This window comes from Prinia subflava, chromosome 2 (genome assembly GCF_021018805.1).
Source record: "Prinia subflava isolate CZ2003 ecotype Zambia chromosome 2, Cam_Psub_1.2, whole genome shotgun sequence".
Lineage (NCBI taxonomy): Eukaryota > Metazoa > Chordata > Aves > Passeriformes > Cisticolidae > Prinia > Prinia subflava.
The window spans coordinates 75,432,176-75,458,169 of NC_086248.1; the positions used below are offsets into that span (position 1 = coordinate 75,432,176).

A 25,994-nucleotide genomic window follows, 5' to 3' on the forward strand; every position below is an offset into this window, starting at 1 on the left:
GTTAGTTCTTCCCATTGAAATAACTAATTAACAAATTAAAGTACTATTCAGAAGCAGTTTGAGTTTCTAAACCAATTTTGATATCAGAATTATTTCCTGAATAATGTTAACAAATGTGCATGAGCTGGTTGTCTATAGCATGTTTTGAGTGTTTGATAAATGAATTATGCTTTTTAGCTTTATGCACATTCATTGCATTCTGCAGTTCTTTTTCCTAAGTGTAAACCTGAATCAGGTCTGTAATACTATCACTTAAAATTTGCACATTCGTAAAATTACTTTCCAGCAGTACTCTGATACGTGCCCCAGTCTTCAAAGTGATATTCTTAGCTAGACTATTAAAAGACAGTGATGTTAGAATGCAAACAACATGAAAGTGGTTTTATTTAGAAATGTGAATTAGTAATGGAAAATATTCTGCAGTGTTTGTGTTATTCTAGTTAGTACATAGTCAATAATTCTGCACATAGGACACATTTCTGAACATTGACTTTTCCAATTTAAATGAACCTCTTAAAAATAGCTTAGCATTTAAAAGAACTAATGTAACATAACATATGGCATTGAGAACAAATATTGATATTCTTCCTTGTTCTTCCCTGTGACTAGAGATCTGGTGGAAAACACAATTGGCAGTAAAATATGCTTACTCTTTCATCATCTTTTCCAACACTTGGCTGCATCATGATTCTGTATTTTAACCTGTGCGATGTTTCATACTCAGCTTCCTTTTAAGCTGTAGCTGTTGTCTCTTTCTTGAGCCAATTAGCTGAATTATGTGCTTGTACATTTATTGCCATTTTATGGGAGCGTAATTTTATCATTATGTGGCTTATTCTCTGTCTCACTCTGAGGAAAGACCAGAACTCAGTTTCACCTCACTACTTCACCCTTTGGTGATTGGACTTATGGTTTGATTTGTTCCTGCAATACTAATGAAAAAAAAAAAGTGTGTTTCTTTCCATTCTTTTCATTTTTATTTTATCAAAATGTCTCAGCCAAAGTAGTAATATAAGGATGTTTTTGAATGTAAATGCAAGAAAGGGAAGTAAAAAGTTGAAGTTGTCTCACAAATTTTCTTGCTTATATGTTTGAGTAGTTACAAGCAGCTTATGCAACAAGTAGTCCTTGGCTTCCTTATTGACAAGGCCAAACATATTTTTTGTACCGATATTCTCTTTCAACCACTGGTCAGATTTGAGCAAGGAATTTAGAGAAGTAAAACTCTCTCATCCCATTAACTATTTCTCAGTTAGTACCGTTTAAGTAATCATTTTTGAAAAGCATGAGTCATGACCAAGGAAAGTTCTTGAGTCATATGCATTAAACCACAGAAGATTAATTGTATAAAATCAACGCTGTGCTGTAGATTTTACAAAGAAATCTGATACAAATCCGAATCGAATCATTTACTGGACCGCTTGTCATTTGGCAGTTTCTGTTCACTCTCTTTTGAGCAAATGAATAAGCAGTACAAGTGGTTAAGGTCTTGAAATTTCTTAATGCTCTAAGAGGGGGGAAAAATTACACAAATCTTACCTCTTAGATTGTAGTCTCCCTGACTTTTCTGTTCTGATGGAAGAAATGGAGCAGAAGACAACAAAATCTTCCTGGACACAGATTTGTTCTGTATGGGAGAACCCTCCAAGTTTTGGACTTGGGCTAGATGGTATCTGTGCAGTTTCCCTCATATGGCATAGAACTAGACTCTCTCAGCAAATGATTTTTTCATCTCATGTGTGGTTTTTTTCTGCTGAGGTGTAACATTTTTCCATCTGCGTTAGTATGAAATGAAATACTTTATTGTTTTATTTTTGGTTTTGGAAGATATGAGAGAAGGGGTGGGGGGGAGATCATTCATATGGAAACCTTGTGAATCCTTAAAGCATGCCAACTGCATGCATTACACATGAAGATTTTGTTAGCCTCTTTCTGTAGCTGAATGACTAGGTACATATTATAACTGAAGTGGAGAGATCCACCTCAGATCTTATTCTACCATGCAGTTACTGTACTTTCTGAGCAAGTAAGAAACACAGGAGGCCTATCTGAATTGGATAGAGCAGGTTCTTGTGCCTGTATATTGGCATCTTAATAGAGTGATCCTTGTTTGATTTTTATCTCACTTTTCCCTCTTTTTCTCAGAAAGACTATTGTATGTCTGAGAAATACTTCAGTGAAGAGCTGCTGTGTTCCCAAGACAAGATTCTGTTCTGACAGTCAGTGCTTCTGGGAGTTATTTTTGCTGAGATAAAACTAGTTGGTTCAAAGTAAGATAGAGACCATGCAAGTCTATTGCTGTACTGTGGTACTTCCTTGGCTGTGGCTGGTGCCTTTGGGCTTTGGTTAGTTCATGCACAGTTTCTAAGTTTCAGCTCTTGTGCAAATGCTGTCCCTGATATTGGGAGGGTGCAGCAGTTTCCTATCCCTCTGCATAGGGCAATCCTTAATGATACCTCTAATGACAGAATCACAGTGTCACGGAGTATTTCTGACTTGGAAGAGAAGCACAAGGATCATTTGGTCATTTTTTTTGCAGGCATGCTTCGCTTTTATAGAAGCAAACACTACCCTCGCTCTTCTGTTTGTCTTTGCTGGATATTAAATACCAATATATTTGCATTGAAGATGAAGGCAAAAAGCCAAAATTGCTTAGGTCTTGCTCTAACTTATCTATTTAAAATCAAGTGAAGATGAATAGTATCTAAACATAGAAGGAGGACAGGTACAATTTAGAAAGCCTTGAAAAACCATTAAATAGGAAATCCCATTTTCTTTTAGGAAACATTCAAGTCTCTGAAGATATTCCTGCACTTCTTGAAGACAACACTCAGATTCATAGAGAAAATACTGAATTCAAGATTTTACTTTTGAATTGTATACTAAAAGATTTCTCCTTCAAACAGATTTCCATATTGGATAGCTTCTCAAAACTTTTGTTGTACAGGGATGTATGTTTTTATCAGGGAAAAGACTGGAGATAATCCAACTCATGACCGTTAACTCTAGTTTTATTTTTTGTCTGTAGATATATGCAAAAAACCTGGTGAATGCAGATAGATGTGCACTCTTCCAGGTTGATCACAAAAATAAGGAGCTGTATTCAGACCTTTTTGATATTGGAGAAGAAAATGATGGGAAACCTGTCTTCAAGAAGACCAAAGAAATTAGGTAAGAATAGCTAGCAGAAAAGTGCAGTTTCATAGTGGCTATGGATATGCAGGCATTTTATTACCCAGTTTCTGTGCCTATCTGCAGGTACCCTGACAATACTTGTCATACTGTGATATCATTCCCACCAGGACCCGCCTCCAGAAGGTAGTACTTCTGGGAATGACATTGCAGTGCCATCGAAACAGCGTCTCTGAAGCTATAACGTCACTCCTGGAAATGCCGTCTTCCGGAGGCGGTCCTTTTGGAAATCATGTTGGGAAAAAAACAGAGGTGTTCTGAGGTAGGTAAAGGTGCAGGTAATAGTGCACCTAATCCGTAGTCTGCCAGTTTGGGACTTTTTTTCCCAAGAGGGTTCCCAAGAGGAATTAAAATTTGTGCGATTCAAGCACATCCAAAGCAAAGAAATTACAATTTGTGCTTCTTATGGATGGATTAGGCAAATGTAGAATTGAGTATGGATTGGTCATTGCTTTTGAAGATTTCAAGCTCAGTAATTTAATTTTACTTTTCTCATGTGAATTTAGATTTTCAAATTTTAATTAATTGTGATACTGAACAATGCTTGAAGTGGTGAATTTGAAAATGTATGTTGTCTGTTAATGACTAGAAAGGATTCTCTGACTAAAAGTTATGTCTATTTTTGCTTCATGTCACAGGTACCTAACTTGTACACTTATGCTCTTTTTTAATGAAAGAGGCTAAGCAGCAATGTAAATGTAGTGGTTTTCACTTTTCAAAACTTATGAATCCTTAATAGATCCAGACTAAGATTTTCAAAGGCACGCAGGTTTCAGATTTTCAGTTTCTTAAAAGTAAAGAATTGACTAAGTATCCTGTACCAAAATTTTCCTAAAATATTCAGCGTTGATTTTTATCAGAACTTATTTCATTTCCTCATTATACTTTTGAAGTTCTGGGCCAATATGAGATGTGATTCATGTCTTCACTAAGACTCCTTTAGACAAACTTACTCCCACTTACCATTGTGTGAGTGAGAATGGAAGGAGTCAAAATTGGTGCAATTTGCATACTGACAAGGAAGGAGGTGGTGTAAATTAAAGAAGCTGGTCTGATTTAACATGCGCTTTCATACTCCTTCTTGATAATTGTTTTTTTTTTTTTTTTGCTTATATCTTTCTGTCTTTTCTGTATATTATTGAAATGTTGATTCTAAGTGCAAGGGTGTGAGCCATTTCACAGGTACTGTATGCTGAAAGTGAAGAGCAACTTAAATATCTGTAAGAAAGTGACACTGAGTGAGTCATCAGGAAGGAGTCTTAAGTTGGTGTGATGTACCTATCATAAGAAGCAACAGAAAAATCGAACTTAAAGTCAGGTGTGCAGGGTGAAATCCTGACAGCTTTACTGCTAACTTCAATACCAGGCACCAGGGTTCTATCAGGGTACATTTAGACTTCAAAGCATTCTTCTTTTTACATGGTTTTCTCCATAAATTATCTCCTGCTTTTGTGTCATAACTGCTTTATGTTGAAATATTGAAAATTATTTACTTGTAAGACAGACGTACAGATTTTTCTAGACAACTCAGGAATGTATTTGTTGTGTTTAACTTCCTTGTGTGATGAAGGGACACAGTTAGCACCATGGCATTGTTTGTCATGAAACAAGCTAGTTATTCCCAAGTCTACAAGGGAAATACATAAAATGTTTAGCTATGAAATTTCCACTGGTCTTTTTCCAAAATCTTGTTACCAAATCCACACACATACACCATCCAAAGAAACAAGTTCGATGTTGTCTTTGTTATGTCTAAAGAAGCAATGAATATGTAAAAGTCATAATAAAATCAATACCTTTTAAATGTAAACACAAGTCTCAGGTTCTGTACAAATGCTAAGTTTTTTAGGGATAACACCCTGGGTTATTGAATATTTTGAGTTTTTGTCACTAAAATGGTCATGTATGGTATGTTTTCTATTAAATTATGTAGCTATATAAAATGTTTTCTGAAAACATCTGTTAGGATGTGCTTTTTGGTTTTTTATGTGCTACTAGTTGTTGTAAGATTTTTCTCCCCAAAGCAAGAGAATGGCGCTGGTTGGGAACACCCATTACTGTGCCCAAGGCAGACTGCAATAGAAAAATGTGTTTTCTATATTTTGGCTAATACACATTTTTATTTTCTCCAGATTTTCTATAGAAAAAGGAATAGCTGGTCAAGTGGCAAGAACAGGAGAAGTCCTGAACATCCCTGATGCCTATGCAGACCCACGCTTTAACAGGTAGGATGCTCTTCATTGGAGGGGAAGATAGCTCATCAGACTTTTTACATAAAATTACTACTTAAATTTCATATTGAGATGCATTTATGGAGCTGTGATCCTGTGATGAGGAGGTAACTTGTAGATGTTTATTAAATGCTTTAGCCATCAGAGATACTTCTACAATATAAATAAAAGTTTTATTTTTATCAAGTATCAATATAATGGAGAAAAATTTAGTTAGATTGTTGCCAAGTTTCATTGTCAGTCTCCCTGCAATCTCAGGGGAGTTTCAGGAGAGAAAAAACAGTTCACTAACAAATAGCATGCCTAAGAATACCCGAATGCTCTTTAACTCTGTGTTTGAGGCAATATTAATTCTTTGTCTTGCTAATGGAGAATAAAGGATTAAAAAGTTCTTCCTAAGTGTGACACTGTAGATAAAAATATTTGAGGGTTTTGAGGGTGAAATTCTTGCAGGTACTAATTAGGTCTATGTAGTGGTTTCATGTTGGCTGAATTCTGCTTGCTAAATTTAGTGTAGTGGTCCAAATACTTTTCTGCTGCAAAACAGGATTAGGAGAAAAAAGGCAAAACAGGCCCAACTTAAAGATAAAAATAGATTTATTAACACACACTAAAAGAGAGAAAGAAAAAAAAAATTAAAATGAAATTTAAGCTTTTAACCTCCCACAATGTTCGCTTTTCACATACAACATAAAGAGACAAAATCTGCAATTTTCAGTCAGTTTCACTATTTAAAAATAATATTTCATCAGTTTTTTTAGGAAAGGACTCTCTCTTAGTACTTTTTCTGGAGTTTCTCCACTGACAGCATAGAACAGTTGTCTTGTGAGTCTCATCTCTCACAAAGACAGCCACCCAGAAACCTGCCTTTGTGAGGTCCTTCCAACAGCAGCTTTCCCAACACTGCATATGGGCCATGTCTGCTTATTGGGAGTACTGTTTAAGGATGCCTCTTCTAGAATAAAAAAAAGATACTCTTCTTCTATCTCCGAAATCATCTTCATCTCAAAAACTAGAGATCTCCTTTTCTTTAGGAGCAAAGAACTTCATATCACTTTTAACTAGAGCTTTACATCCTTGCCGACAGCATTCATATGTTACAGAAAAAAAAAAGTCCATTATCTATAGTTTACTAGTTTACGTTAGAGACGTCCAGCCAAATTAGGCCACTCTTCTTCCTTTGTCTCAAATAGTCTTTCCACTCTGTCTTCACCGACTTCAGTTTCATGCTGTGTCCCTTTATCGTTCAGTCACTTTGTCTTTTCTCACTTTGAGAAGGGGCAGTGCTCTGGGAGTTCCATGTGCTGGCAGGACATTTAAAGCTTGCCCAGGCCTGCGGTGCTTGTGTGGCCTCGCTGGGCGGCAGCTGCAAAGATCTCCAAGCCGTGCTGGTGGGGAAGGCTGGTGGATGCCTGCTTTTCCACCCCTCCATCTCATGGTGTGCTCGCTGTTATCGGCACAGCCATGGCCCGGCCCCTCTGCTGCCCCGGGCTGAAGCCTCCCCTCTGCCCTGCCGACTGCCAGGAAAAGGGGACTCAGCTGGCTCCTTCTTGCTGTCCATGATGTTACCTGCTGGCTCAAATGCAGTCTCAGCTTTATCTGGGTATTGCCAGAAGTCGCATTCTGTTTTCTCAGTCGTCAAACCACATGCCAGTAGCCAAGAACTGGCCCTTGATCAGTCCCTGTCCTTTCTAAAGAAATCTAAAGTCCTGACAGGGACTCTATATTCTTCTTCAACTAAAAAACAAACTGTGTTAACCCATAACAGTCTACTTTAAAATGATTCAGTATATTGTACATCAATGTTTGTGAGACTCAAGGAATAGATACCCACTGATATTAACTCTTTTCTCTTTTTTCTTTCTCCTTTATGGCTCTCCAGAGAAGTAGACCTCTACACAGGCTACACAACCAGAAATATCCTGTGCATGCCTATCGTGAGCCGAGGAAGTGTAATAGGTGTTGTGCAGATGGTGAACAAAATAAGTGGAAGTGCCTTCTCTAAAACCGATGAGAACAACTTTAAAATGTTTGCAGTCTTTTGTGCTTTAGCCTTACACTGTGCTAATGTAAGTTTTAGTTACAGTTTTTAAGTTATAATGAGAATACTTAAGTATTTTGATGATACAGATTATTAAAATGATCTTTAAGTTTGTTTCATTGAATTAACATTCTATTCCTTGGTGAATAATTCTGTTTTAAGGGGATGATAGGGATTTCATTTGTAATAGCCATACTGAATATATCAATTTTGTATGGCTGACTTGAGAAAGCAAGCTCTGAAATGTGAATTATATCTATCTTCCCTTTTCCATTAAAAAGTATGATTCCTATTTACTTTTATGAATTCAGATTACATTTTATAAATGTAACTAGGGAATGGAGATATGCTATATATTCTCTCAATTCCACATTCTTAAGACTCAGAGATCAATTTCTACCCTTATATGCTGTGGTATATACTTGTAATTATACATTCTTGTAGATAAGAGTGGGTAGCTATTTTTGTCTTGACACCCTTTATCATCTCAAAATTTACTGTGCCTGTAGAAAACATAAACAGTGTAATGATTATTACTATTTAAGTATGTAAATAAAGTAGAACTGAGTTATGTTTATGAGAGGTCAGATAAAATGCTATGCCAGTTAAGCCTGGTGATTTACATAAACTAATTTTACCAGTGTCATCCTAGTGGTACACTGGGGCAGCAAATTTTATTGCCAGGTACCTCAAGTTGTTTCACTTGGTTCAAGGCAAGCAGAATGGCCTGCATATAAATTACACTTGACCTAGGCACACTCAGTTGTGTGTGAGTTCACTACTTTTAGATGGTGAATGTTACCATTCAGGGTGTAAAGCTCCCGAGGATGTTTAACTAGTACGTTGTTAAGTCCTCACTTGTTTGCAAACCATGCCATGTCTGAACCTCTCAGTAATTAACTGTACTTATTTTACTAGTGATGCAGATATGATGAACATCCCACATACTTTTTACTGTGCATAGATAGCAGTAATTTGTACCAATTAATAGAATTCCTACAGTGGCAGAAAACATGCATTGTGTTCTGTTATAGGCTGTCTGTCAGAATATCGCAAGGGACTTAGCTCTGTTTTTGACTCCTGAACTTGGGATTGTTTTTCCTGGGAGAGCTCACAAGCAGTTAAAAGTGAGCTGAGCCTTACTTATCCTAGTGAGTAGATGAAGAATGGTGTGATAGAAGGCCTAGTTTCCCAGAAGTACTGAATTCAGTGTAGCCTGTTGCTTTTCTAATGTGTGAAGTTGTACAGCCAAAAGCACTATCATTTCTGCAGATGTGTATTGTAATAATCAGTGCTTGAATTCAGGAAGTAATTTGTTTGCTTGATTGAAGTTCCACCTTCAGGCATGACTTCTCTTTTTCAGATGTACCACAGAATTCGTCATTCAGAGTGTATTTACCGTGTAACGATGGAGAAGCTGTCCTACCATAGTGTTTGTACAGCAGAAGAGTGGCAAAACCTCATGCACTGTACACTGCCTCCACATATTTATAAAGAAATTGAGCTGTAAGTATTTTAATAATGCAGCAGCAGTTATATATAGCCTGTTGTGGTTTTTTTTCTTATTTGTAGTGGAGTTTTTTTTTAAGAAGCACTTTTATTGTTGAACTACAGCAATATCATGGTGGTTTTCTCTCTTTCTTATACTTACCTATACCTAATGACCCGTGAACAAAATTTATCTGTCAAAGATATAAAATTATACGTACTCAGAATTTTTCCACTGGCATGGGTAGATACAGTAGTTGCTTTAAGCATTAGTTTTTAGCTAGGATTTGTAGAAATGAGCTTTCATTCTTATAGTTTTTACCTAGGATTTGTAGAGATGAACTTTCGTGCTTACTGTCCCAAGTCACTGTCAGCTCAGAGCTGGAGAGAAAGCCGAGCTTGGAATATCAGTATTTAAAACCAAATGCATGATCTCATCCCCTTGGATATGTTTTAGAATTAAACATCTATCTCCCAGCTCATTCTCCTGGGGTTTTCCTGGGTTGTGTGTGGTTTTAGGTTTGGTTTGGTTTGGTTTGCGGGGGGGGGGGGGTGTTGTGTATCTGCTTATGCTCATTGAAGAAGGGGAAAATGAAAATTCAGGGTTACGAACCCAAGGTGCTAGAGGGTAGAGTTGCAGCCTGCCTTTGGAGGAGGACTTTCCATCCAGCCTTTTAGGCTTTCTCAGATGTAATTTAGTTATTTTCAGCTCCTACATGCTGAAGATAAACCTCTATCTATATTTTATTGGCCAGTCCCCACTCAACGCTTAACAACGGGAGCCATCACATTTTTAAGTCACTCTTTTTGGTCCAGGACAATAAATTCTACTCTAGTAACCAGGTGCCTCAAATCAAGTCACAAAATCAAAGTTGTCTCTTAAACTTCATCTCCAGAGCTCACTCACTTCTGTTCGGCAGTGAGAATTGTAGTTGTGAGCAACCTGAGAGGCTGTGCTTAACAAGGACTGCTTATAGTTAAAGTTCATTACATGCTGAAGTGATTTGCTTGAATGCCAGAGCATTAACAGCTTGCTGGATTACACTCTAATGGAAGCTTATTCTTTGCAATACAAGTTCTTGTGCTTTGTTAGGTGATATTATATAACCCACCTCCTCAGCAGAAATGAATTTTACTTGTAAAGATGACAGGTTTCATTCTAAATTATATTAGCATCCTTTAGTTCAAGCAGAATACATTTAACCACTTTCCAAGCAATTCAGCTACCTTCAGTCCCCTCACAGCTGCTGTGCTGTTCACTCTGCCAAGCAGTTAAGGTTCCATGGAGAAAAAATAGAGGACTTTCAGCATAGAAAGTGCAGGGAGAGAATGAATTAATAATTGAAGGAAAAACAGTTCTACTGTCCTGGGTCCCTAAAATTAGGCCTCAGTATTGTTATCAGGGGAGGGGAGAAATCTTCAACTAATGAAACATTAAAAATATGGTATAAAATGTTGAATTTTTAAAGTTTAGGCTTGATTTCTATTAGCCAGTGAAAACTGATTTTTTTCCTCTATCAAAATCAGAGTGAGTCTAATGCAATTTATGACAGAAATTATTGGAGGGAAAAAAAAAAAAAGTACCAGTAAATATATTATTAGAGACATCATCTTTACTATTCCTGGGAAGAAATTCCTGAATATTTTTATTGCTTGTAAACTTGAATGCTTGTAAACTTCTCATTGTCTCTGAGATTTTTTTGGCTGTTACTTAATCTGTGGATCTTTAGATAAAGACACATGTTTCTGTGAAGTAAACAAAGCCAAAGGCTAACTGTTGGACTCAATCATAAGGGTCTTTTCCAACATAAATTACTAAATGATGGTATGAAACTGTGAGCATAGTTTCACTGACCTTAGCAGAAATACATAACTTGACACGACTGAAAAATAAGCCTGTAAATTCAGCTTTCTGTCTGTATTCAGAAAGAAGCGAATCTTGCTGGCTATACATTTCCTAGTAATTTTCACTTGTTTTTAGTAACAATGAAAAGGTATTTGTCTTTTCTAAACTGAAACTTTCTTCTTAGATACCATTTTGATATCAGTCCATATGAAGATGTTTGGCCTGCCATTTTTGTCTACATGGTTCACCAGTCCTGTGGGACAGCCTGGTATGAAGTATATTATTTCTTTATTTAATTGTTAAGTCTGTGTTTATTTACTTAAAATTTTTGAGATAATTACTTCCTAATTCAAGGTCTATTTGCTTTGATTTTTACCTACTATGTCTGGTCTATACAGGACTCTAATAAACAGTCTGGATTTCTTGCCCCACCTTCTTGGTCCTTTGTTAATAAAATCTGGGTAAAGTGAAGTTAAACAACTCATGATATCATCCTAACAGTTGTCCTCCCAATACACAGAAAAATTGTTTGGTTCTGAGATGAGTTTGCTTTTCTGACAAAAGATGGTAAAGACATAAAAAGCACTCCTCCCAAAAAGAGAGAAGGTGCATGAAAACTGATTTTTCAGATATATAGTCTCTGAAATCAATAATGTATATGATAAAAGTAAACCAAGATCAGGTCTTATCTTGCTAAATGAATCATTTATTTGCATAGCTGTGCATTAATTATGGAAGTGAATTATTTTCAAATTAAATGCTTCACTTGCTGTCATTTGTCTCAGTGTTCCTTATCACTAAGATCAGTAGTTGGGTAAATATGGCCCATTGCTAAAAGAAAGGAGCTGCTCCAAATTACAGAAAAAACCTACAGATGATCAACTGAAAGGGGAAATACATCCCTACAAAAAGGGGCAACATTCAGGAAATGTTTGCTGATGTTTCATTTTATTTTGCTAACTGAATGAATGCCCTCAAAGCATGCAGTCAAACTAGAGGGTCTTTCTCAGTCTTCCTCAAAGCTGCAAAGTGGGCGACTCTTCTGAACACAGATCTACACTGCTCAGTGTAGTTAGCTTGTTTGCATTCCAGACTGAATGGCTGTGGATGCAGGGTTGGGGTTCGTATTTTCAGTCAGGTTCTCTTCTCTTTCTGACTCCCAGTCTCTTCCTTTCAACATGTAGCTTTCATGAGAAAGAATTGATATCTACTTGACGTTTTTCAAATGAGCCTCAGCTTTCACATATAAAATTAGGGAAACAAAAGTGAGAAAAATGTTTGAAAAGGACAGTGTTGGAACATGACTTGTATTTAATTTCTGAAAGAACAGAACTTCTCAAACCTTTGGAACAAAACCAAAATTTTAGGACTAAAATTTGATTTTTATATATTGAAGAATAAGGTTGTGCCTTAAAGTATTTACCTATGTAATGTATCATTGTCCTCTCCAGGGAGGATTTCATACTCACTACATTTTTCTCTTCTGAAGAAATAATATTTTATTGCTTTAATCACTTATACAAAATACAGCAATGGACAAAGTAGTTGTATTCCATGCTGAGGCATCACAGATAATGCGATGCCTCAACATAGAATGTAATAATGTGATTTCTTTTGGCTATAATTGTACTATCATGTAATACCCATTGAGTTGAGATTGGATGTAGATGGAAGTGAGTACTATGATACTCTGAATTATGATGTACTACTTTAAACAATAGTTCTATCTTTGTCTGATTTTCTAGAATTAAAAAAGAAAGCTTTAAAGTATTTTGAGAGACAATATGCTTCTGGTTTTCCTAATGTCAGATTAAGGCTGAGAATAATAATTGCATTGCTCAGCACACAACTGTAGAAATACATATTTCTACTTGTTTCCATGTAGTAGATGTGTCTACATTTTTACACATAGGTCAGAGACACTCCTCTTATTTTCTCACCCCAAAAGCACTGCAAAACTAGAACATTAGTAAGAAATGATTAAAACATGGAACTTAGAAAATCCAATTGCAGCAACAGAGGAAAAAATGGAATAAAGGAAAACTGTTTTTTTATGAGGGGAAAAGGTAATTTATTTAGGACTTAACAAAACACTGTTTGGTGAGAAGTAAAGAAACCATGAGATGTGAATTTCTGTTCTGTTAGTCTAAGTGGGAAGAAAAAAATCTAAAAATCTACAAGTATTGGAAAAATAAAATCTTTGTCTTCTCTCAATGTCAGTATGGAGCATTTCTATTTAAACAGGTTTATTTCTTCTGGGTCCTTCGCTTAAAAAACCCTGTGTTTTCTGTTTTGATCACAAATCATGTTTTCAAATTGTTGATTAGATGCTGGGTTGTACTATATCAGATTGAATAAGCAATTGAAAGAAATCACTTCAAGTTTCTGGGGGCACGGAAGGTCATATACAACTGACTGAGCTGGGTAGCCTGACTTGTGTTCCTGAATTTAACAGATTAAACTGAGAGCATTGTCAGGCATCCACACTCCTCTGTCCTTGCCAAACTTGAGTGATTTTTCATGTCATTCAATGAGTCATCCGCAGTGAGAGTCAATCAAAGCAAGAAGGGTAACTCAAAGACCATCTTTTCTCCTCTGGTGTTTTTTTTTTCCTGTTTTTATTTCTTGTCTCTGACCAGATTATTTTCTGCCTAGCTTTGAACTTGAAAAGCTGTGCCGATTTACAATGTCTGTAAAGAAGAACTATCGCCGCGTGCCCTACCACAACTGGAAGCACGCAGTTACCGTCGCACATTGCATGTATGCCATCCTGCAGAACAACCAGGGGCTTTTCACTGATCTAGAGGTAGGTGACATGATGGTATCAGTTACCACTCCTCATCAGAGCTGTCAGCTGTTGTACAAGTAGGTTTTCTGTGCTAGAGTTTTTTTGTCAGCTTGGTCAGAGTGTATGTCAAGATCTTCATGGAAGAATGTATGTGAGTGAAGAGTTTGAAGGAGAATTACTCAGATTCCTAATCCTAGTCCTGTTTTTCAGGACCGCCACTTAAAACACAGTGGTAGATTTGCTGTAAATCCATGTCTACGTTTTGGGGTTCTCTCTGCCCACTTACAATCACAGTCTTGAATTATTTAACTAACTGTCAGTTCTGTTGTGAGGGAGGGAAGTACCGTGGGTCTTGAATCCTGTGAGGTCTGGGAGATCCTGAAGAGGAGGACAAGGGTTGCAGAGACGGCTAACATATGTGAGTAAAGGAGAGGAGCCAAACTGTAAACTGATCACTAAGTGGAAAAGATAACTAGTAAAATGGAAGGCTTAGAATGTTAATACACAGTATGGAAAACTGTCACTTGTTTTTCTTCTGAATTATGGTAGGTATAACAGTCTCTTATAATTGTTGCATGAAAATTCTGACTCGGAGAACCTGTTTTCTGTTGTGTATAACTCTGCCAAATATTATCCATTTGGACTGTAATTTTCCAGGCTCTGTTAGCTTCCTCAAGGTGATTCATTTGGGGAAATTTCAGGCACAATTGTTGGGCTCGTTGAAAGAGACATGCTACTGGAAATCAAAGTTTTGTTCAGTGTATAAGAGTAAAATGAAACTTGGTGAACTTTCATTTGAAAAGGTTTAGTTTATCCTGCTGTATAGCAGAGACTTGAGAACTGACACTGAAAATTTCACAAAATGCAAAAGTGGCATATGCTGAAATTTGGTTAAGCTATAAAAGTTTGAAAAAAATTTTGTATTACTTTAATGACAAAAATCTGTGGAGTACAGTGTCAGAGAATTTTTATTGATGGCATTCAGTACTAACCAAGTAGTAAGCCCCATCTCTTTGGAGGTCCAGAATAAGAAAAAAAGGAAGAGCAAAAGAGACAGCTGTTAAGAGGGATGGAAAGCGTCTTTTTTTCCGTGCAAACTCCATCTGTTTGAGTGTCTTATCCCAGTCTACCTTCCAGCTCTTTTCAGCAGTCTCCTTTCTTGATACTGGAGATGAAACCAATATGAATACAGGAAACTGCTGAAAGAAAGTTTGGGGATCTAGGGAAGGGCTGGCTTCAGGTGAGGGATGCTGACATGAACCCAGTAGATTTAGAGATGGGAAGAGAAGTATAAAACACTGTAAAGGAGACACTGATCTGGAGAAAAACAAGAGAAAAATGCAGTGGTTAAAGATTAAGGATCCAAGCAGGGACAATAGGTACAAGGTCAAGAGCACTGCTATTGGGCATTGTATTACCCTGAAGGACTGAGACAAGAATGACTTCCTGAGACATGGAGACTGGGACAAGCTGTTAGTGCACATCTTCAAGTGATAGAGGTGTGTGTTATGTTTCTAGGAGTTCCACCTCTGCTGAGGATCTGTGTGGACACCCTCTGCTGCATCACCCAGGGTTTTTTATATGCTTTTTAAAAGTACACTTCACAAGATGCAATATTGAAAAGACATCATTAAAACAGAAGTGAATGTCTCAAAATCAGAAATACAGTTAGCATTGCTACAGCCTTATTTCTGCACATGGTGTATTTGTGATAATATTTCTAATTGCCTCATTGCTATTTTTTCCACAGACTCATGGGTCTCTTAGTGTAGTAGCCAGGTTGGATGTTGTGCACTTAATACATGGTTAATCAATATTCTTTTCCTGCTTCATTTTATAGCCTTATCCTTGTTTACTGAACACTCACCAGAACCAATTGTAAGACAAAGCTATTGGGTCTCTGAAGAGACTTTCATGATACTTCATGCCAACAGTGACAGAGTCATAAATATTAATAGGTTTTTTTTTTCCAAACACATAAGCTGTGTGAAAACCTTTTGAAAAAGAGATTTCAGGGTATCCATTTCTTCAGGATATTAAGGGTTAATGATATAAAAAACCCTCTTACTGTCTTTATTTGTTTACAATTCCATTGTCCAGCATTTGTGACTCATGTTAGTGACTCCCTAGAAAAAAAACCCCCTACGAGATTTGGTTAATGTCTTTAGGAATGTTGCAGAGGCAGATCTGGCATTGACCTTCAGTGCACCTGTCTTGACCAGAAGATCATACATCTTGTATGTTTCTTCTGCCCCAATAACTGTGCTTTTTAATTGTTTTAATAAACATAGTGAGGATTCAGTGGGTAACCAAACTATTTAAAATGCAGATTTCTCCTCAGGCACAGTCCATCCAATAGTATGTTACCATCCAAAAATGATTTTTAAATGTATACTATAATGACAATTGGACAAAGAATATTAATTCAGCACGTCCTTACTGTCATGTTTCTCTCATGTTTAAGGATATTTCTACATGTGCTGTTTGAAGGCAGTGTTGGCATAGTGCAACTTCTACAGTATTTTGGGTAGAGAGTGACATCTAGGGGCAGGAAATACATCTTGCTTTTTATGCTTGTGTCAATTTTTTTGTAGCGAAAGGGTCTTTTAGTTGCATGCCTGTGTCATGACCTGGATCACAGAGGTTACAGCAACAGCTATCTTCAGAAATTTGATCACCCCTTAGCTGCTCTCTATTCCACATCAACGATGGAACAGCACCACTTCTCGCAGACTGTGTCCATCCTGCAGGTAGGATTATTGAAATTGTGTGTTCTGTGCAGTAGTGTCCAGTGGAAAGAGGAGTCACATCATTACCAAGTAGATTTTCTGAAGCATGCTTAGTTTAATTTCCCTAATATAGTACTCATTTAGAAGAGTAGAAGATTTATTACAGCAAGCCAGGTTTCCCAATGAGCAACCAAAGAATTCAACAATAGTGCAAAAAACAGCTTTCTCAAAATCTTGAAGTTATGAAAATATTATGTATTTGAAGCTCTTTACTTATGGCCTGCCTTTGAAGCTTTTAGCTCCTGGTTCTCTGGAGGTTTTTCCCATGACCATGTGGAATAGCAACTTCGAGAATGAAAAATCATTTTATCAGTTTGTATTTTTGTCTTAAGGCATTTCAACAAAGTCTTCAACCATCCTGAAAACTTTGAATAAAAAATCAAGCACTGGCAAAACTTTGTATGAGAAACTTGGAAACCCGCTGTAATAAATTCAGTGAATATTGAATATGTGGCATGAAAGGAGAGATGTTAATTTTTCATGCATGAAAACTGGAAACTTATTTCATTATGTTGTCCTGCGCTTTTTTGTTATTCAGAAATTCGAAATAGAAAAACATGAGTAAGGTAATATTCTGTGAAAGAGAGTTCCTAGTATGGAGTTATGTGTCTTTATGTTTAATGAAGAGAAAACTGCAAGAAAACATGCAGACACTTCTTGGGAAAATACAGCTGTGTTACTGACACGCAGAAATTTTCTCATGAGTGAAATCTTTATAATTCTCAATTAGAAGAGTGAGAACTCTTACCTGTGAAACCACTGCCAGTGCATAGCATACTTGTGCTAATTTTAGTTTTCCGTGCACACTTAAGTTACAGCCTTACCTTGCTACTGTGCCACTAATTCATTGTTAACCTTTCGTTCTTTCTGGTTTTTCAGGGAAGATACATATTTTCTTAAATATTTAATTACCTTTTAGGAAAAATATATATTCTGTCTTGTATTCAGAAGCCCATATTCTTATTATAGTTTTAGGTTTCATATACATTTAATCACAGAATGGAAGCTTTATCTCTGAATGCGCCTTCATGTAGGAGGGTGTAATTGAATCCTTCAGTGGTGGTATGGCATTAGATGTTTAGTGTTTGTTCTTCGTGTGAATTTGTGCACAGTGAGCATGTTCCTCAGTCATTAACACTTCATTGTCCCAGTCATTTTGTGTTTTTTCTGGCACAAATGTTGTAATCTATGAAAATCCCATTTGCCATGAAGGCAGGGAACCCTTTTGCTTCCCTGGCATCTCCTACATTTCCTGTCAGTGTGAGCAAGGAAAGGGGGATAAGTGGCCAGGGCTGTAGAGTGGATTCAATATACCAGCTGCTGAAGCACCCATGGGTGGTAATTAGCAGCAAAGGCAGACTAGAGCAGCCTTTTGGACTTGTTGGATTTTGTTTGAATCAAAAAGTCATAATGAATTCATGGACTGATGGAGAAAAAGCCAAATCAACCCACCAAGCTCTTTAGGGTTTATCTGAGTAAGTTTTAATTTTACATTCGTAACCTGCAGTACTTTTAACTGCTTGAAACTTTAAAGCTGCCTAGCTCATCCACCTGCAGTTCTAGTGTACACCATACTTAGGACACAGGACTCTATTCACAAGCTTTAGCTCAGCAGGCAAAGAGCAAAATCTTCATAGTTGTACTTTGTGTGTACTGCTCAAAAGCTTAAGTGACACACTCATAACTGGCAGCTTCTGTCAGCACTTACAGAATCAGTTCTTTTTGAGTAGTCTGAACAGAAGCTGTCATAGTGGTCTTTCTGAGAGTGCAGCTCCTGAAGCCCAAGGGTAGAATCCAGAATAATTTAGATATTGGGACAAATAGCCTGGTCTCAGGAATTAGACAGCAAGGTTGAGGAGTAAAGAGTCCCCAAAACACAAAATTGTGAGAAATAGTAGTAGTAATTTTTTGCTCCCAAAGTGCTGATGATGGGTTAAAAATAGTCTGATTTTTTTTATACATCATGTTCTGTGACTTAGAAATCTTAGAAAATCAAAGGAGCGCTGAGAGATAGATGGATTGTATTTTTTTATTCATTAATCACAATAAATCTAGTTGTCTAAGTAAAAGTCCTGGAAAATGATGTTTATATTCTGGATGGTGAGAGAAACCAAGCCTATTTCTACTGCAGAGGATTTATTTTGAGCAAATTATGTGAATGCTTGATGAAAGTCAGGGAAACTTTTGGAGCTTCAGCCCAAATGCCAATTAAATGTCAAAACACCTCTGCATTTGATATATTTTAATGATATTTTCTTTTTCTGAATGTGCACACCTTGGCATGGCTAGCTCATTCTTTTGTCTGCTTCCTCTCAACAACAGGAAGACCTTTGACAAGTTGTTTTCCAAATCTTAGAGACAGCAGATAGTCTTGACTTTTCAAAATGTGATATAGCTTCATGAGTGATTACAGTGCGTGGATATTGTCAGTTAAACGCACAATAATACCTAGTGGAAACTGAAAAGTGATGGCAGTGGTGTGTTACCAGAGCCTCCAGAGTGGAAACCATTATCTTTAGTTTATAAGTCATTCAACTTAAGGTTGAACAAAGCAGCTTTTGCCCCAAAATGTTCATCTACATTAAAATAATTAACTTTATTTTTACATATAAAATTGTATCAGTAAATGCAGCCATTTCAGGCACATGTAATTTGGAACACTAGGAAGACAAAATTGTGTTGTATTTTTAACTTCAGTGTTCCTTTATCTATACTATATATTACGCAGTATCAAAACTAGGCTGAAGTGAAGCAGGTACTCAGTTCACCAGCTTGACTGTGCAGACTCTGGACGAGAATTGAATCACAAGTTTCCAAGTTAACGCTGTCTGTCTAGTGCTTTTAAGTCAAAGAAAAAGAATTCATTCATTTTTCTCTAGTAATACAAAAGGAGCAGCCCAAAAAACAAATTGGTGGCTTAGTCATAGTTTTTTTTTGTGACAGTGTTTACAAAGGAAAATAAAAATGGGAATTTCAGGCTATTAACGTTTGAGTTTGCAACAAAACTTGTCATTGGGCTGTAAAACTGTCGTAACCTGTCTGGTGAAGTAAAGACTGAAATCATCTCAGAATTAGAGCTTTTGCTTTTTATTGGTTTTTTACTTTTTCATAGCTGGAAGGGCACAATGTCTTCTCCAATCTGAGCTCCAGTGAATATGAGCAAGTACTTGAGATCATCCGGAAAGCCATCATCGCCACAGACCTTGCCCTGTATTTTGGAAACAGAAAACAACTTGAAGAGCTGCATCAGACGGGAGCATTAAACCTTAAGAACCAAACACACAGGTAAAGCAGCAAACCGATAGTAGATCCCTATGGCATTAGTTGAGAAAGAGAAACCTTTTTTTTTTGTAAAGAATTACCTCTGAGTGTTAATTTTCTTACCTATGTGATGTCTAAGACCAGCAGTGTGTAAAATTCCACAAATGTAACAGTAATTTCCATTGCTTCATATTTATGTTGACTCTTACTTGGCCGATGACATCTATATGTTAACTTGGAAGTGCACTTTGCATTTATTAATTGATTGTGCTGTGTATTGTGTATTTCCTCTGGTATATTTGCCTATTGATACCGTTTTAATGATGGTCATTACACTGGCATGCAGGTTAGTAAGCTCTATGCTTTTTCACATGGAATAGGCATTATTAAGAAAGATGCAAGTATCTTTAAGGGCTATCTTAATTTCTCCACTGGGTGAAATCAAGTGAATTGAAACTGAATTGCCAGTTTTCTTTATAAAACTTAGATTCAAACCATAGTTTTGTGCTATAAAATTCATTAAATAGGATTTTTTTTTGTGGTTGTGCCTAATTCTAATAGTGATTTTAATACTACTGATGTTGTTCAGTTACTCTGTGAACAGGTTTATCAGCATGTAGGACAGTTACATATTGGGTTCTTGTTCAGTCAGAGTTCAAATTCATTCCAATGAAGCAATGACAGCATCTTAAGACAGACTAAGAAGTAGTCTTTCCTCTTTTTAGGAGCTTTTTTCCCTCTCTCTTTAAAGAGCAAAGAAATGCAGCACTAAGATATGCTGTCTATCTTTTTATAGACTTGTACTGTATATTCAGAAAATTATAGAGGAGCATGTGAGTGTTTTAACAGGCAGGCATTCTGTGCCCTTGTCTATGCATGTGCTTGTGTAGGGGATGGTCAGTGAACTCTGGTTGCAAACAATGTAGGGAATACAGCAAGAAATACAGTATGCAGTCTGTGCCATACCTTACCAAAGAATCGTAAACAAATGAGGAAGAAACAACAGGTGGGAGAAAATTCATAGTGTGTATACATTGCTGCTGATTAAATTGAGGAAGGGCAAATGAAAACTTTGCAGAGAGATCATAAAGTCTTTACAAAACTTACAATTTAATGTCATTTCATTCTGTTTTAGAGATAGAGTGATTGGCCTGATGATGACAGCTTGTGATCTGTGTTCTGTAACAAAGTTGTGGCCAGTTACCAGACTGACGGCCAACGATATATATGCGGAGTTCTGGGCTGAGGTATGTGTGATTCCTTTGTTTACTCTCCTTATAAACGAAAGCATCTAGGAAGGAAAAACCCAACTATAAGTATTTTCCAATCATTATCTTGGTGTGCTTGTTTTAAAGAGAGTTCACTGGTGCATGCATGTATTCGTTTCTTACTCTGAAGTTACATAAACATCTGAGTTAGCTATTTAATTTTCAGGCAGTGTTTTTTCTCTCCGTTCAAGATAACGTAAAAAGTATGTCCTAACATAAAATGACCATGCAACAGAACATAGAAGAAGTCACTAACTATAGTTTTTTGTAGAAATGAAAAATATGAAACCAGCTTCCAGGTCAGCTGCCTTGAAACATACTTATAAAGCTATAGTGTGAGTACAGAAAATGCTAAAGCAAACATGAAGAACATTAATTTTTTTTGAGTCTTCTCTGTGAGCCAGCTCAACAACAGTGTCTCAGAGAGAGCCAGGTCTTCAATACATTGAAAGTTACTCAACAGTTAACGTGTACCGAGAACTGAAACAAGAAATTAAGCTGTAGTAATGTAATCATGTTCGCAAATAAATATGCAGTCTCTCACATGTCATATGCTGAGGTGAAAATGCCCTAATTGTTTAATTTTTAAAGTGGAAGTGACTGTTCTGGGCATAAGGAATAAATTGCATGGAGTGGAATTATGCAACTTGAGAAGATGTGTTTTCAGGACTATGGTTGCATGTGTGTATGATAAAGTGGGTTTTTTTTCTGTTCTGTGCCCTGTGGAATCTTGCAGTGTTCAGTGGGCTTATTTCTGTTTTACATAAGCATAAAATAGAAATCAGGCCCATGGAATTGATGTAGCATGCATATAGTATGGAGATTGTTACCCTGCCTGTCGCATGCTCATTATGAAATTCCAGGTGTGTGTTTCTTGTGGGTGTATTTTGCATTCACATATTCTTGTTCCCCTAATTATGAACAGTTGTGGTGGTGGGTTTTTGATAAGTTATGGTTTGCTCCTGTTACCCCCCCCAGTGGCCGGTATCTAGTTTGCCCCAGTTCTTCCCCTCTCCTGTCCCTTTGTTCCCCTTTCCTGACTCTGCTCTGTGTTAACCTGGGACCAGTCACCTACCCACCCCACCCCTCTGCCCACCGGTTTAAATGTTAAGCGCGTGGGACCCTGCGCAAACTCTCCTGCACCATCTGGAAGAATAAACATCATTTTGAGGGAGCCTTCTCGAACCCTTGCTTTAAACCCAGATTTCAAGGATATCCAGGACCTAGAAAGCAGAGAACAGCTCTGCTCTCTATCGTTATTTGGACTGCTTGCAGTCTGAGAACAGCCCCTCCTGACTAGCGAGGCCAAGGTGAAAGCTGGCCGGAGCCCCCGGCCCCTGACATCAGCTGGCGCCCAGCTTTTAGGGCTCAGAGACCCCGAATAGAAGGATGGTGCCTTCGCCGCTGCGAGGAGAGCCACCACCGTCGCCACACATCCCCCTCCAGGAGAGACAGCGTGCAGCCCAGGGCTGCGCCACAACCACTGCTGATCCCATGCAGCCCGAGGCTGCTCCACCGCGTGCCAAGCACGTGTGAGCACTGCCACAGCCACCGCCGGGCCGGCGCTGCCTGCGCCGCACTGCAGGGGCAGCCCACGCCGAGCTGCCACTGTGGTCTGTGCAATGGCTGCCGAAACAGCCGCCACAGCTTGGGAGCTGCCTGCCGCCTGTGTGAACACCACACAACCTGGCTGCAGAGCGCTGCCGCCGTGGAGCAGCCTGACACGTGCACACACGGCACCGGAGGACCTCATGCTGCTTTCCACCAGCAATGTTAAGGATTTTACAGTCCATGATGCGTCAATACCTCTGCTCTGTGTGGCAGAGGGGGGGAAAGACCGCCTTTCCTGTCCAGAAAGGTCTTCCCCGGGATCGAAGACCTCCTCAATTAAACAATCCCTTTCTGAGCCTTTTCTAAATTTTATAGACAGGCTTTGTGCAGTGGTGGAAAGCCAGATAGGTGGAGCAGGAGTGGCAACAGAGGACAATTATGGAAGTGGCACAAAACAATGCCAACGATGTCTTCAAGAGAGTCATCTTGGGGCTTTCTGTTTCCCCACCTCCAACCCTGGATCTCCTCATTGAGACCGGCACGAAGCGAACTATCATGGACCCAGACAAAAAGCAGAAAGGGCCTGGGCTCAGGGGCCGGACTGCTGCACCACGCACCATTCCACCTTGACCACCAGTGGCTGGGAGGGTCAGATGTTTCCAGTGTGGGCAGGAGGGACATGTGATGCACTTCTGTCCCTTCAAAGATAAAACACCACACACACTGGCAGGAGCACTGGGGGAGGGGGAGAATGCTCCATTTCCAAAAAACTAGAGAAAAAGCGTGAACCTGTCCCGCGTGAAGAAGAAAATGGGACAGGTCGCCAGGTTGTCAGGGCTTTGGGACAACCCAGTTCTGGGAAGATAGGGGACCCTACAGAACCCTCAGGGTTGATAGCAACCAAGAGTATATGTGAGCCATTTAAGCTTGAATTAATTACAGGTATGCTTTTCAACACACCAGACTGGCAAGTGGTCACTGTTGACCCTGGACAGGTGACCAACCTACAACAGACTGACATTAGGTGCCTTGTTACTGGGGATTCTAAGCACTCTCCCTCTGAGATTGAGATTGCTCCAGGAGTTTTGCCATCAGATCCAGAGCAACTAGCTCTCCTGGCACATTTTATCCATCCTCCCCTCTTCCTACCAAAAGGCCAAGTCATTGCCCAGGCAATACCACTGCCCAAAATGCCCTATGATGATCTGGACCTTTCACTCTATTGGGCAGAAATGGGAGAAAACAAACCAATAATTTGGTGTGGGCTCAAGAGGGAGGGGGATTTCATTCATCTTAAAGGGATGATGGGCACGAGGTCAAATGTGACATTCATACCACCACTCAAGTGTACGTCATATTGGAAGCTGCAACGTATGGCTGGCAAGGTTACAGGTATGGAGGGCACACAATTGGCATAGCAATCAAAGAGCGTTGTGCAAATTGAGGGACTGGATGGGCAATTGGCTTCTTTGTGCCCATTGTTTTAAATTCCAGATTTACCTTGTGGGGAATAGACACCATGTCCCAATGGGGAGTTAAATTAGATATCCTAAAAAACCCTTGGGATTTTTAGTTGCGGTCACTGAAGAGCGCCCTTTCCAAAAAATAAATTGGCTGACAAACATCGCAATTTAGGAGGATCAGTGGCTGCTGAACAAACAGAAGTTGAAGGCACTCCAAGAACTCGTAGAGGAGCAATTGGCTAAAGGTCGCATTGTGGAAACTAATAGTCCCTGGAATTCTCTGGTGTTTGTCATCAAAAAGCCAGGAAAGGACAGGTGGAGCCTCCTTCACGATCTGTGAAAAATTAATGAAGCCATCGAGGGCATGGGATCTCTTCAGCTGGGTATGCCATCCCCTTCAGTGTTCCCCCAAAACTGGAATTTAGCTATCATTGATATAAAAGATTGTTTTTTCCAGATTCCCCTAGATCCAGCCGATGCCCCACAGTTTCCATTCTTCGTGCCTTCCATCAAGAGGGAGGCACCCATGGATAACCCATGGAGAGTTCTGCTGCAAGGGTTACAGAACTCTCCAAGTATTTGCCAGTGGTATGTGGCAAAAATTCTGTCCCTGGTGCATGCCAAGGAGGGGGAGGTCATCATCCTTCATTATATGGATAATGTGCTTGTGTGTGCCCACGATGACAATGTACTTATTCAGGTACTGGATGAGACTATCACTGCTTTAGCTGCTGCAGGATTTGAGTTGCAGAAGGAAAAAGTGCAGAGACTGCCACCTTAGAAATACCTGGGGCTTGAGATTGCCAACTGGACCATAACACCTCAGAGGTTGGTAAGCAATGATAGACCTGAGACTTTGAAGGATCTCCAGCAGCTGTGTGGATCCTTGAACTGGGTCAGGCCCTGGCTAGGGTTCACCACAGAGAACCTAGCCCCTCTCTTCAATTTGTTAAAGCAGGGAGAGGAGCTGGATTGTTTGAAGGCTCTGACTCAGGAGACTCGGCAGGCTTTAGATAGGGTTCAATCTGCCATATCCAGCTGGCAGGCAGACAGAACTTTCATTTAATTTCATCATTTTGGGAAATGGCCACACTTGCATGGCCTGATTTTTCAGTGGGACAAGGCCCAGAAGGGCCCCCTCTTGATCATGGAGTTGGGTGTTCCTAGGTCATCAGCTGTGGAAAAGTTTCACTAAGCCACAGGAGTTGATGGCCCAGCTGATCAGCAAAGCAAGGGCTGGGATGCAACTGCTGGCAGGGTGTGAGTTTGCATGCATTCGTGTGCCAATTAAATTGTCAACTGGTAGATTTACCAAAAGACTTTGGAGCAGTTGCACCGTGGGAATGAGATGCAGTAGTTTGCTTTGGATAGCTACCTAGGGAAAATCTCAATCCATTGCCCTGGCCACAAATCGGTTAATTCTGAATTCAGTTTAATTCCAAAAGAGAAACAGAGCCACAGGCCTCTCAAAGCTTTGACAGTTTTTACTGACATGTCCAGAGGCTCACACAAGTCAGTGGTGACTTGGAAGGACCCTCAAACCCTCAAACAGTGGGAGCCTGACACTGAGGTAGTTGAGGGTTCACCTGAAGTCATTGAGTTGGCTGTGGTTGTCAGGGCTTTTGAAAAGTTTTCAGAACCCATAAATTTGATTACATATTCAGCATATGTAGCAGGGGTAGCATCCAGAGCAGAGAATGCAGTTCTCAAAGTCTCAAATACAGCCATTTTCAACTTGCTCGCAGAGCTGATACACCTAGTCTCCCAGAACAGATCCTTACTATGTTATGCATGTGAGGTCACATGCTGACCTTCCTGGTTTCATTGCAGACAGTAACTGCAGAGCAGATGGCCCTAGCTGCTCCTGTGCAGCTGAGTGGCCTACCTAACATCTTCCAGCAGGCCAAAATCAGCCATCAGCAATTCCATCAGAATATGTCCCAGGCCTAGTCTGCCACTTCCACCTAAAGTGGGACCAGGCCAAGATGATAGTAGACACATGCCCAAATTTCTCCTTAGCCTTTTTGGGATTGGGAGTCAACCCCAGAGAACTTGGCAGTTGTGAGGTGTGGCAGA

At 39.0% G+C, this 25,994-nt stretch overlaps 1 protein-coding gene across 6 annotated transcripts in view; it reads left to right on the forward strand.

The window, feature by feature from the left end:
* The window catches only part of PDE10A (phosphodiesterase 10A), a 360,121-nt gene that overhangs the window by 315,843 nt on the left and 18,284 nt on the right, over nt 1-25,994 (forward strand). For 5 of the 6 annotated variants that reach the window (XM_063390617.1, XM_063390616.1, XM_063390618.1 and 2 more), the window contains 9 exons: nt 3,029-3,171; nt 5,325-5,417; nt 7,306-7,492; nt 8,828-8,970; nt 10,983-11,066; nt 13,454-13,604; nt 16,181-16,336; nt 19,488-19,660; nt 20,772-20,883. In XM_063390617.1, the coding sequence (XP_063246687.1) occupies nt 3,029-3,171; nt 5,325-5,417; nt 7,306-7,492; nt 8,828-8,970; nt 10,983-11,066; nt 13,454-13,604; nt 16,181-16,336; nt 19,488-19,660; nt 20,772-20,883 (1,242 nt within the window). The remainder of the gene's footprint in view (nt 1-3,028; nt 3,172-5,324; nt 5,418-7,305; nt 7,493-8,827; nt 8,971-10,982; nt 11,067-13,453; nt 13,605-16,180; nt 16,337-19,487; nt 19,661-20,771; nt 20,884-25,994) is intronic. The other variant, XM_063390615.1, reaches the window with a different exon arrangement.